Source organism: Pieris napi, chromosome 21 (assembly GCF_905475465.1).
Source record: "Pieris napi chromosome 21, ilPieNapi1.2, whole genome shotgun sequence".
In the NCBI taxonomy this organism is placed as follows: domain Eukaryota; kingdom Metazoa; phylum Arthropoda; class Insecta; order Lepidoptera; family Pieridae; genus Pieris; species Pieris napi.
This window is the reverse complement of record NC_062254.1, coordinates 7,512,346-7,525,372: the sequence shown is the minus strand read 5'-3', so window position 1 is coordinate 7,525,372 and position 13,027 is coordinate 7,512,346. Positions and strand designations below refer to the sequence as shown.

Genomic DNA, 13,027 nt, shown 5'->3' with positions numbered 1-13,027 from the left:
TAAAATAATTACGTATTTATGAAATGCCATGGTGCCGACCCGATGTTTGCTCGTTGAGGTTAACGAACTCCATTGTACTCGTTCGCTTCGTGCCATAGTTTCAATCTAGGATTATCAGTTCTTATTGTATTCATAGTGAATGGTAAGGACAAATCCCTATACCTCTTTGTATGTTTTTTAAATAAAAAGTTTTATTTAATTTTTAACAAAATAAGCTTTCATTGTATAACTGTTTCCTTTTATTACAAAAGAATACATACACATAGAAAAACCAATTTTAAACTGATTAAAATATTTACAAAAAGCCTTACTATTTCTTATAGTATAGGAACTGACATGAAATTTTAATTGTTGTTGTGTATGTATGTAGGTCTTTTCTCCGTTGACTACACATTAGATATGTTTCATATGTTTCTCTTAACTCATAATCCTTTTTACAGTTCAGAATATACAACATAATAATATAATTAAGTTCCATTAAAATATACGTGAGACAAAAGCATACCCGCCTCTAAGAGAGATGCAAAATGTCGATGGTATATTTCAACAGAAGGTTGATCACCTACTTGCCTATTAGAAATGATCATGGAATAGAATCAGAAATCTGAGGCCCAGACCTAAAAGATTGAAGCGCAATTGGAAAATAAAATAAATAAGGTCGAAGGTGAGGTGACGGATTTCAAATCTTTGAAATTTGACTCGGCGCAGGTTGAATTTATCCTGAAGTGAGCAATGTTTTTTATTAGTCTACGCCTGTATTATCAAAGAATAGAATCGAAAAAGTGAGGCTAAAATCAATACCATCCCGTCCAACTTAATCCATTCTATTTATAAATGATAAAGTTATGTCAATACGATAACCTTCGATCAAATAGGACTATTGTTGAAGAAGGTCAGACCCGAGACAGTCATAAATACCTATTTAGTGAAACAGTTTACGCGAGCCGACCAAACATGAGTCATAGATTCGAAACATGATTTATTCATATAACATTCAAACACCTATGAAAAGGAAAAATATATTTAGCCTATAGAAACCGAACTATTCAAGAGCATACAAGAAATGTAAAGTGTAACACTAGAGGCACAAGCCTGTGATTCTCATACCTAGGCAAACATCGTACAAACCGCCATGTCTTAAATAAAAAAAATCTATTCTGTGTCAGAATTCGTTGGGATGATCTGAGACCAAGAATCATTTAGGGTTATAGCGCTGTAGTTATTACTATTATTGCTAAGAACCTATCAGATTTATACTACATATACAACTTTTGTCTAGTGTAATATCATGATTAATAATTTTCTTTTAGCTTAATTGCTAATATTCCTCCGTATAATTTCTAATATATATTATACGCAAATGTTGATCAAGAATTAAAACGTCAAAAACAAATTTGATTTCATATTTAATAAAATACATAGTTTTACAGTCTCTCGATTCATGATAATGGTAACAAAACAGTTGCTGACGAGTCCAATACTTCAAGGGTCATCTTCTTTCAACGCCCCTTTCGCCGTGAGTTGGCTTGAGTATGTAAAGAAACACACGTCTAAGGGATATTCAGTTTCTATAGTCACGATGTCCACAATTTAGATTAAAGATTATTATTTATAAAAAACGCAAAGGGGGACAAACAGACACCCGTTTTAGTGGATGTGTTACGGCCTTTGATCCCTCAAGATCTCTTTATAAATTCCAGTGTAACACTATTATAAATGGAATATGATTTGTCTCCCTTCATCTCGTTGTTGACACGATTTGATAGAAAGTGTCAAGAGGAATTTTACCACAGTAAGTAGTTTAAGGGTTGATTTGGAATTTGTGTTTTCATAAATTTCTAAATTTATATTATCATATTTATAAAAATGTGACAACCTGTGACAAGGACGGGGGGAGGGGTTCAAAAGTCCTAAAATTCGTGTGACGTACTTTATGGATGGCCCCTTATTGGCAACTGTGATCTTTATTGTTTTTAAGCTGTATTTTACAATGTTGTTGATTTTAACTTTTACGTCGTGATGAGCGCAGGTCACATTTGATACAAATATAATAATTCCGATGAGGATAATTAAGAGCAGTATTCGCTTGCGCGTGCGCTTCGACCCTGTGGTCGTACGTTCGAATCCAATGGAATTTTCTGTCTATGTGCGCATTTAACATTCACTCGAACGCTTAAGGAAAGCATCGTGAGTAAACCGATATGCCGTCGATTTAAAAATCGACGGCGTGTCAGTCACATGAGGCTACACCTACTATTAGAAAAACAAATGATCACGAGGCTTTAGCGCTACGGGTTTTTGGATAAAATTACCTGTAAAATATAACAAGCAATTAAATCATTGGAACAAAATGCCACAAGCACACTGACTAATGGTCTGTGTAAATACAAATTGGAATCATTATCTAATCTTATCTGAATGACGTCATACTAACAGAAATAAAATATGCACTTTTGGAGTAATACTGTGCAGAAAACATGCAGTGTAGTTTTTAAATATATAACGCTGTGTACCTCTTAGGTAATAAGTTTGTTATTAGGGCTCGTTTATGTTGTGTTAAAGTAAATATTGCGTTTATAGTGTTTGCTAGAATGTGCTGTATTGTATTGTGATTACTGATAATAATTTAGTTATCAATGTTTATCGGTTATTTGGTGTCACCGGTAAATGGTAAGGTTTCAAAACAGGTTACATCATTTTCCCGTATTTTCTACATACAGTATTTATAGAGTTTAATACAGTCTTCTAATCTGTGAAAAATCTAAAGTTTTATAGCTTTGGAAGATGAATGATTTAAATAGTTTCTGTCGTAATTGATTTACTAATTTATTTAGTAAAATAAAATTAAGTTAAATAAATTGGTTCTTGTTATGTATAATTTACATTGCTGGGCTTGCTTGTGTTATTTATATCCCACAAAATTATTTTATCTTAACACTATTAAGATAATTCTACAATTAAAATAATATATACCTAGATCTTATAACTACTTTAGCTATGAACTTTGCCAGTGTACAAGTAAATAGGTCTAACTCGATAGAAATCTTATTTATTACGTGTATCACTCGTGTATCGTGTTATATATTATTGCGTTGTCGTATATGGCCTATTGGAAGGACTAGGGCCCTTTACCATTTCGTGGCTTGGTATTTTTTACACTATACCTAATTGGCTAATCTTCTTTTCAGAAGTGAGTGTGGCGCGGTGAAGAGAGTCAGGTCGCGATGACGACCGATATATCGGTGTCCCGCTGGGACCCGTCCATCGGCCATGGGCAGGAGATCATCGATGAGATCGAGTACGATGGCGGCAATTCATCCTCAAGGCTTTTCGAACGATCGCGCATCAAGGCGCTTGCAGGTAAATTATTATTAAGTCCATATGAATTCGAATCTCTCGTGACATGTTACGTAGGTTTAAGAATAAGAACTTTATTTTACAATTGTACGAGCCAAGGTTGTACATTTTGCTCACTCAAGTTTTCATAGTTTTATAAGTGTGGCGATTACCTACGTAATCGTGGGAGTTATTACGACTCGAGAGCATAGCCAGACGCAGGCACTCTCTTCAACATTTACATTAACTACTACTACTACTAAATTAAAGTTGGTATTCGTTTCAAAGAGAAATATTAATTAATTATTTTGCATATATTCTATTGTTGTACGCGAGTGGTTAATTATAGACTAAATATAATTAACCACTCGCGTTCAACAATTAATTATAGAGTAAACCTCTTTTATTTAAACCACTCCAATGACCCAGTAACCGTATTTTGATCCTTCGAGCCGGATCCGAATCATGTAAAAAACAAACGGGTGTGGAAATTTCTAAACCATAGTATGTATATTGTATATTGATTTTTCTCTTATTTCAGTATAATAAATGAAATGTATAATAGATCTTTCATATCTAATGTAAATTTATTATTTAATGACATATGGACGGATCAGCTAGCGCTGACTTCCCTAAGTTCCCAGTCATTTTCAAAAATATCCTGTTGCTAATATATTTTCATAAGTGTTTGATTGTCCTCATTTTAACGTGTGTGATGTTTGAGAGCATAAATAAAATAAATATATATATATAAAATAAATATCCTTCAACAGCCGGAAGCTCAACAATTCTTAGAACAAAAATGTGGCCAGTCATAATGCGCAGTAGTTTTTTTTTAATTTGACCCCACAAAATTGCCAAGTTACGTACCGTAACTAATGCTGGCCCATGTTTCAATAAGAGATCGAGGAACACATTAACTTTGGATACCATTCAATTATTGCGTCAACTTAACGACAGATGGACGACTTATGTGACGAGGAAACGGCGGTTTTAATTAGTCATAATCAAGCCATAAATTTTTTATTACTTAATATAAAAGTGTTTAGGGTGTTGAAAGGCCCTTTGAGAAATACAAATATGAAATTTAATGCGTTCAACTTGACGAAATATTTCTTTGATGATTTTAATAATTGCCGCATTGTTAATAGAACCATTACTAGTAAAAACTTAAGTTAACCATAATTGTATTTTAGAATAGATTATAACTTACTATAGAATATATATTGTGTGATGTGGTGTACTTTATTAAATAAACAAATGAGGAAACATTTCTCCGTAAGTTTAAATTTCAGAGAAAAATCAATTAAGTATGTAATATATGGTCATTTATAACAATATGCATTTCTTAACGGTGTGTAACGATTACAATATAGTGATAAAGTTGTGATATGGCTAGTAGCTATTGTAAAACTGATAAAGGAGTTGTATTACAGCAATTTATTTATGATTTCATAATATTCATTGAATACATTTAACATACAACAAAGCTTATTTAATTCAAATAAGTTTACCTCTGGTCTTATCATTTATTGCGAGGCGATTTCCGTTTTCCCCATAAATAGTATGTATTCTAAACATTTGGTCTTTCTAAATATTGTATTTGGTCTCTCGGTATGGCATACACTCTAACAATGCGGTTATCAGATGTGATGTATCTGATAAAAACTCCGGTTATTATCGTGAGGAACATTACGCGCCCAGACTCCCTCACGACTGTCACGTGTTTCTCTAGAAATATGAATTTGATTTGTCTCCGGTTCCTGGTAAAGTTATGCTTTGCTAGAAATGTGATGGGATTGGGTATTGTCAATTAAATAACCCCAAGTTTATCAATATTAAACCGGTTGACGACATCTGGAGCGTGCGTATCGAATATCCTTGTCCTGTGGTTCTATTTTGTCGCTCTAATTGCTGCCTCTCTTTAGTCTCGTAGTTCAGTCTGTGTTGGTGATATGACATCGACGGAGTGTTACGATCTCATAAAGAGAGGAATAGATATTGAAGTGCCGGGCTTGGAGCTTTACTATGATAAAGTGGTTTTGGAACTTAGAGGTGCGTTTGGATTGCAGTTGAGGATAAGTGCGAATAGGGCGCGGTTTGGATTTTGTTTGGCGCTCTTTGATTGGTGTTATTTGCCAGTTCTTCTCTTCCGTTCTACGCCCTTGATTTGAGAACTGGCAGTAAATGTAAAATTAGAAGCATTTAATATGTATTTCTCTTTTGACGTTCATAAGAGTACATTGTGTTTAACCTATATGAATAAACGATTTTGACTTTGACACGTTGCTATAGTATTTTTATGGGGCAGAGATTGCTTGCTAGCAATAACGTATTGTCTAAGCGGGAAAACTAATTAACCGCCGCCCATGGTCAGCTACGACGGAAGACGTAAACGGTAGTGTTAAGGCTCCAGTAGATAATCCAGTTGTAAAAAATATTTGTGCAATAGACGAGAAATATGCGCTGAATGTTCGGGGCCTATTAAATTTAAGTTATCAAAGAACATTTGATGGACATTTGTATTAAAGGCTGTCGCACGAAAGAATTGTGTGTAATCATGAAAAATTGCTTAGTTGTTCTGCATAAGTTCATTCCGGTCTAGTTCCGCTTGTGTGCGGACATTTGATAGTCTTATATTACGTGCAATATTATTTACTGATGTGGGCCCAGTTGGTGATATGTCGCTGGACGCGGCTGGATGTGAGCCTTCGGGGACGAAGCTGAGATGCCCTCGTCCCGGTGTACCACATTGGCGGTTGATGTGTTTACGTTCTTTCTTATTTTCTATTGCACTTGTGGTGAAATTGTGATACTCAATGGTACCTCTGAACATCGGGTTAGATGTCTGGTTTGCCTCGGAAAAGTTCTAAGTTTCCTTGAGTTAAACTACACAACCAAATTATACGTTATACCTCATTTCTTATTAAGAGAAAATGCATTAGAATCGTTGTAATTATTGTGGGAGCTAATTTTGTAAGGGATTTTCCGCAATTGACATTACGGTGTTAAATGAGAAAAGGTATTATAAAGGCATAACACAGGTATTATATATTTCCAGACGAACGAGAGAGCGTCCAAAAGAAGACGTTCCAGAAATGGGTGAACTCACACTTGGTGCGTGTGGGATGCCGTATCGGCGACCTCTATGTGGACATGCGAGACGGAAAGAACCTCATCAAACTACTCGAAGTTCTCTCTGGAGAGAGATTGGTAAGTTTTAGCTTGTTTACTCGTCTTGAAAGTTGACTGAAATTTAAGTATAAAGAAGTTCAATTATTGTTTATGACATTGCATAAATCTTATTACAGTCTAAATCTGTTATAACGACATCGAAGGGACTACTCATATTTAGTCGTAAAAACCGATAGTCGTAACAGCCGATGACGTTGTTATTAAGTACCTAATATGTACTTTTTATTGAATGTGTGATTAATATACTCATCTCACTGTCACATCATCACTATTTTTTTCACATGAAAATTATAATAAAAAGACATTAAGTATATAATTATCATTTTTCTAAAAAAAATTTATATAAGGCTGTCTAATAGAATTCAGCCGGGACCTTTGATTTTGGTCATTATAACCGGTATGTTGTTCTAAACGATATCGTCGTAAACGGTTTTGACTGTATTAACATTTGAAATGGAAATAAAAAAGGCTTTATTTACGTTCATCTACTCTCGTGATGTCATTATTTTTTGATAACTAGATTTTTTTCTTCAGCCTCGACCAACGAAAGGCAAAATGCGTATCCACTGCCTGGAGAATGTTGACAAAGCTCTGCAGTTCCTTCGGGAACAACGAGTGCATCTGGAGAACATGGGGTCTCATGACATAGTCGATGGGAACCCTCGACTTAACCTCGGACTTATATGGACCATTATTTTGCGGTTCCAGGTAATTTTTATATTAGGTTGTAGTAAATGATAACAAATGGCGCTGCGACTCATTGATTTTAATCAAAATTTATACTTCTCTATTTTAGAAGACCTTTTAGGCTTTCAGATTTTTATGGGTACAATTAGACTTAATTATTTTTAAGTTTTCATCTCGTAATTGGTTAAAATCTCTTGAAAATTGACGGCTTAAATTATAAAAATGTAATAAAAAATTAATTGGTATAAAATAAATTGCATTTTGAAAGCCGGCTGGGGTGTACATGTTTTTCATCAACATGTTTACATACAAATTTAATACTATCTAAAATAATATTACCACAGGACGATAAATGAAACATTTATTACAATTTTCCAGTTATTTACTTGAATTTAAGTAAATAACGTAATGTAAAAACTGACAACATTTTAACAATAAACCTTTGTTATTTTTACCTCTATTTTTATATTAATTAGTTTAGTAGTTTTCAGTTCTGTTTTGTTTTTTTATGTTTATGTTAGGGTTGTCTAAGAAAACTGCTTTTAGCAGGAAGAGCATTTACTTCATTTATTTATTAATTGATTCGCGTATGCCGGTAACGTAATTAGATTTGACGTACAATGTCATAATGCCTTAATTAAGTATTATGAATTCTTGCATAATTTCACTTACAGATTCAAGACATTACAATTGAAGAGACGGATAACAAAGAAACGAAATCGGCGAAGGACGCTCTGCTACTCTGGTGTCAGATGAAGACGGCTGGATATAACAACGTCAATGTTCGTAACTTCACAACATCTTGGCGCGATGGTTTGGCCTTCAATGCGATCATTCACAAGCATAGACCGGATTTGATTCAGTTTGAAAAACTACACAGAAGTAATCCGATGCACAACTTGAACAATGCCTTTAATGTTGCTGAAGAGAAGCTCGGGCTTACCAAGCTGCTGGATGCTGAAGGTAGGATTTGATAATAGCTGATATGGGACCGTTTCATTATTACGTAACGAATATGGAGATAGAGGTGGTTGGTTGTAAAAAAGGTCACGTACCATTTTACTAGAAGGGGTACAGAAAACATGGGTGGGAGGGTTGTACAAATTTGCATTACATAATACTTGAATGATCCCTATACTATAGAAAAGTAAAAAAAATACCTTTAAATAGCTGATTAACCGTCTCATTTATAAAAAACTAGCAAACTCGGCGAACTCCGTTTCGCCACCAGATGGCTTCGTTTTATGTAACATTTCGTTTGGTGATCCCGCTTTTTCTTTGCTATAAACCTCACGGAGCCCGAGACCTTTCCAACGAATGCAAAACCGTGGAAATCGGTTCGTGCGTTCTGGAGTTATAGCGTCAGGAAGGAAAACCCGACTTATTTTTATATAGTAGATAAATCATTCTAACTCAGTTTTTACTAGTTTAAATTAATCATCTGTCTCTCTTTATCGCAACGTAAACACAATTGGAAGGAAAGAGACGAAACAGTACATAACACGTGGAATTGCACAGTTGAATAATTGGTTTATTGAACACGACTTATAAAAGCTATAATATTACAGACTCTTGTTAGCTTATCATAAAATAGTGATAATGAAAAGCAGTTTTAGTATCTTCAATGTTTTTTTAATACTGAAAAACAACACGTTTTTTTAGCGACCAGTTGCCCAGTTTATTATGATACCGAAGACCCATTATAACATTGATCAGATCCAAAATTATGTTTGCCCCATACCCCATTACGTTACTTCAAACACACATATTTCACAGATATCGCGGTGGAACACCCTGACGAGAAATCCATAATAACATACGTGGTGACGTACTACCATTACTTCAGCAAGATGAAGCAAGAAACGGTTCAAGGGAAGCGTATTGGCAAAGTTGTAGGCATCGCTATGGAGAATGAGAAGATGATGCAGGAGTACGAGACTCTTACTAGGTGAGACTGTTAAAAGTATTTATATGTTAAGAATTTGTATCTATTATACAATTGTCATTTTCTTATTTTTATTAAAATTTTGAGAAAAGTTTGATTATATTACATTTTATTTCTACCTTTTTATGAGTGATTTTCTATTATCGTTACACTAAAAAATTGAGAATATAAGGAAATCAAGAAATATTTAAATGCAAACCGAGATGGTCATACTCGCTTGCTAAACGTTAAATATTTTTATTGGTTATAATATTTTTTTAATCATAATTTATTTGATTATGAAAATTACATTATATATCCTTTATATAATTTCAATTTTAACACATAGTGATCTCCTGCAATGGATCGAGCGTACCATCGAAGCCCTCGGTGACAGAACATTCGCTAACTCATTGGAGGGAGTGAGACAACAACTGATTCAGTTTGCTAACTATCGTACTGTGGAGAAACCGCCCAAGTGAGTCACTTTATATACTATGTATGTATGTATGTATATTATATAGAGATCTTTTAGCAACAATTTGCAAAATTTAATTAATAAACTGTGATGATAAAATTTTAGTAAAGCTAAAATTTAAAGCCAATTGAAAATCGTTTTTAATAATAAATTACAATTATAAACCGCTCAATCCGCCATATAAATATGCAAATGTCATATTAATTACCATAATGTCATTTTAATTATCACAATGTCATAATAATAAAAATAGTTAATTTATTTATAATTGTTGTCAAAACTTATGGTTACACTACGTATACGTTATACATACACTTTATAACTTATGGTTATACCAGTGGACCCGACAGACGTTGTCCTGCATGATATTTCAAGCGATTAGTAAAGCAAAGTATGAAAGTACCGACTGCAGCGCCATCTGGCGGTCTGATTTGTGAATCTAAACCATTTCCAGATCCCCTTGAACACACACAAAAAATTTCATCAAAATCGGTCCAGTCGTTTGAGAGAAGTTCAGTGACATACACACTCACAGAAGAATTATATATATAAAGATTATACACTTTAAAATTTTTATCACCTTCCCCTTGAAAACTGATCTCATTTTTCCCCACAGGTTTGTAGAGAAAGGAAACTTGGAAGTACTCCTATTCACTCTCCAGTCTCGTATGCGAGCGGCCAATCAGAAGCCGTATACGCCACGCGAGGGTCGCATGATACACGACATCAACCGTGCTTGGGAACGCCTTGAGAAGTCGGAGCACGAAAGAGAATTGGCTTTGAGAGAAGAGTTGATAAGACAGGAGAAGTTGGAGCAGTTGGCTGCTAGGTATGTATAGATGGTTCTATATAAAAGCGATTCCGTTACTTTAAATTATGGATATTTGATTTTCCGTTTGTTAGGTATGTTACTTGTCAACTATGTATGAGAGCCTCTTGACTGTTAAAATTATATTTTCAATAAAAAAAAATTTAATTGATAAACGAAAATTTCATATTTTGTTGACAATTTAAATTAGTCATTTAGATTTAAAAAAAACTACGGGTTTCACTCCAGGAGTGCCGGCAGAAGTGAAAACTTGAATATAAACGTTGTGCATTTTTGATATTTTGGAATGGTTAGGGAATAATTTTGCACGAATTGCTTTAATTATCAGTATATGTGGTAAAATACAATATTAATTGCGCTATCGTACACAAACATGACAATTTATATTACATTAAATACGCCGCGCCAGCTGTCTACTCTCCATCCGTCTTACGAATTTTCGATCAGGTCACGTGTCCTGACGCGAGTTTACCCATTCCATAAAAAGTGTACAACGCCGCTAAAGAAGTTTTCACTTCAAAACTAGCTCTAAGTCTGACATACGTCCAAAATGTATCGAAAATAGCTCAGTTTAACCTCACTCTTTATAGAATGTTAGTGTAATCAAATTTGCATGCCAAATATTAGTCAAATGTGCGGCCTTCTTATTTTTTATATATTAAAGTTTACCAACATTTTATCTAGTTACCCACAACACAGGGACTCCCTAGTGTCGGGACTAGCGAAAGATGAATTTGGTCACCCTTTTGTCGTGAATAAACTTTTTATTTTATTTGGCAACTAAAATATTTGATTTCCTAATCAAACATTGCGTACGTTTCTCACACGGCGCGTGCACGTTCGAGTACGTATCTTTGTTTACAACTTTTTGTAATAAAACTATATAAATATTCAACGTTGTATAGACAACAATCCTAGCTCAGTTTACAGACGTGTTTTAATATAAAACTTGTATTTCAGATTCAACCGCAAGGCTCAGATGCGTGAAACGTGGTTATCTGAGAACCAGCGATTGGTCAGTCAAGATAACTTTGGCTTCGATTTAACAGCAGTGGAAGCGGCGGCTAAGAAGCATGAAGCCATCGAAACTGATATCTTCGCGTATGAGGAAAGAGTCCAGGCTGTGGTCGCTGTTTGTGGGGAACTACAGGCTGAGAGGTGGGTGATATGTATAGAAAAAAAATAATAGGTGAACTAATAATTATTGACGACTCATTGGTCTAGTGGTTACTACCCCTGACTGCGAATCCATGGGTCCCGGGTTCGATCCCTGGCTGAGACGAACATCGATGTGATGGACATTTGGTGTTGTGCTTAAGTCTTAGGTGTTTAAATATTAATTTATATGTCTATCTATCTATCTATCTATAATATGTAGGTATATCCGTTACCTAGTACCCATAACACAAGCTTCACCAGCAGCAGCATGGGACTAGGTAAATTGGTGTAAATTGTCTTTAAAAAAAAAACACGAAATAAGGGATAATTTAGTCATGTGGGTATTTCAAATTTAGCATAACAATCACAAGTTTACAGAAAATATTAACTTTGTATATTTAAATTAATTATAGCTAGATAAGGTATGATACTGTACTGATCAAGTTATAATTTATAAAAATTTATATAACATGATTTTATATGCGTTCGATATTAACGCGATTAAAACAAAAACAAAGCTATTTAGCGACTTTCCGATACTTTACGCCACATAATTGTGACGTTTAGGTAAAAAAAGTGCACGTAATACTTAGGTGGGAGGGGGTACAGAAAACCGACGCGGCCCGTTACACTATGTTTTAAAAATTGCGTCGCGTAAAACTTTACAGTGAGATTTGATATATTGTAATGAATTCAAAAAAAAATATCTACTATTTGAAATATATTATTTATTAATTGCAGGTATCATGACATAGAGCGTGTGTGCGCTCGTCGTGACAACGTACTACGTCTGTGGGCGTATTTGCTCGAGTTGCTTCGTGCACGCCGAGCTCGTCTTGAACTTAGCCTGCATCTGCAACAGAACTTCCAGGTATTCGGAGATTTATTTAGCTCTTTATAAATTAATTTGATAGGTTTATGGGTATTCCAGAACTAAGATTAATTTTAGATTACTGATATTGACCGATAAAAATTAAAAAAATTGTCTTTATGAAAAAAAAAACATTTTTAAAAACGATGCGCGCGCACACCACACCACACCGTCACAAAAAACCGACACCAAGTTCGACAACATTTTAGTTTTTTATAGTTACTGAGTAACAAGTTTCATTAATTAAAAAAAAGCGTTGACAACGCGTAAAGCGATCTACATGCTTAAATGTCAAAACATATCAAATTAATGTGTTTATTTCGAAAGGAGTTTTTGTACACCTGGTATATTTACTAATACCTAATTTAAACAGGAAATGCTGTACATCCTGGACTCCATGGAAGAAATTAAGATGCGTCTCCTGACCGATGACTACGGCAAACATTTGATGGGAGTAGAGGACTTGCTACAAAAGCACGCTTTAGTTGAAGCTGACATCAATGTATTGGGAGAGCGTGTGAAGGTATGAAAAGTTTTTTTTTTATTGAT

The 13,027-nt window shown here is 34.4% G+C and overlaps 1 protein-coding gene across 11 annotated transcripts in view; it reads left to right on the top strand.

Moving 5' to 3' along the window:
* The window catches only part of LOC125060289 (spectrin beta chain), a 73,010-nt gene that overhangs the window by 27,484 nt on the left and 32,499 nt on the right, over window positions 1-13,027 (top strand). For 10 of the 11 annotated variants that reach the window (XM_047665119.1, XM_047665118.1, XM_047665112.1 and 7 more), the window contains exons 2-11: window positions 3,189-3,360; window positions 6,398-6,549; window positions 7,066-7,239; window positions 7,893-8,181; window positions 8,995-9,166; window positions 9,492-9,620; window positions 10,237-10,449; window positions 11,410-11,607; window positions 12,349-12,478; window positions 12,852-13,001. In XM_047665119.1, the coding sequence (XP_047521075.1) occupies window positions 3,225-3,360; window positions 6,398-6,549; window positions 7,066-7,239; window positions 7,893-8,181; window positions 8,995-9,166; window positions 9,492-9,620; window positions 10,237-10,449; window positions 11,410-11,607; window positions 12,349-12,478; window positions 12,852-13,001 (1,743 nt within the window). In that variant the 5' untranslated portion in view covers window positions 3,189-3,224. Of the gene's footprint in view, window positions 1-3,188; window positions 3,361-5,276; window positions 5,392-6,397; window positions 6,550-7,065; window positions 7,240-7,892; window positions 8,182-8,994; window positions 9,167-9,491; window positions 9,621-10,236; window positions 10,450-11,409; window positions 11,608-12,348; window positions 12,479-12,851; window positions 13,002-13,027 lie in introns of those variants that run through there. The other variant, XM_047665113.1, reaches the window with a different exon arrangement.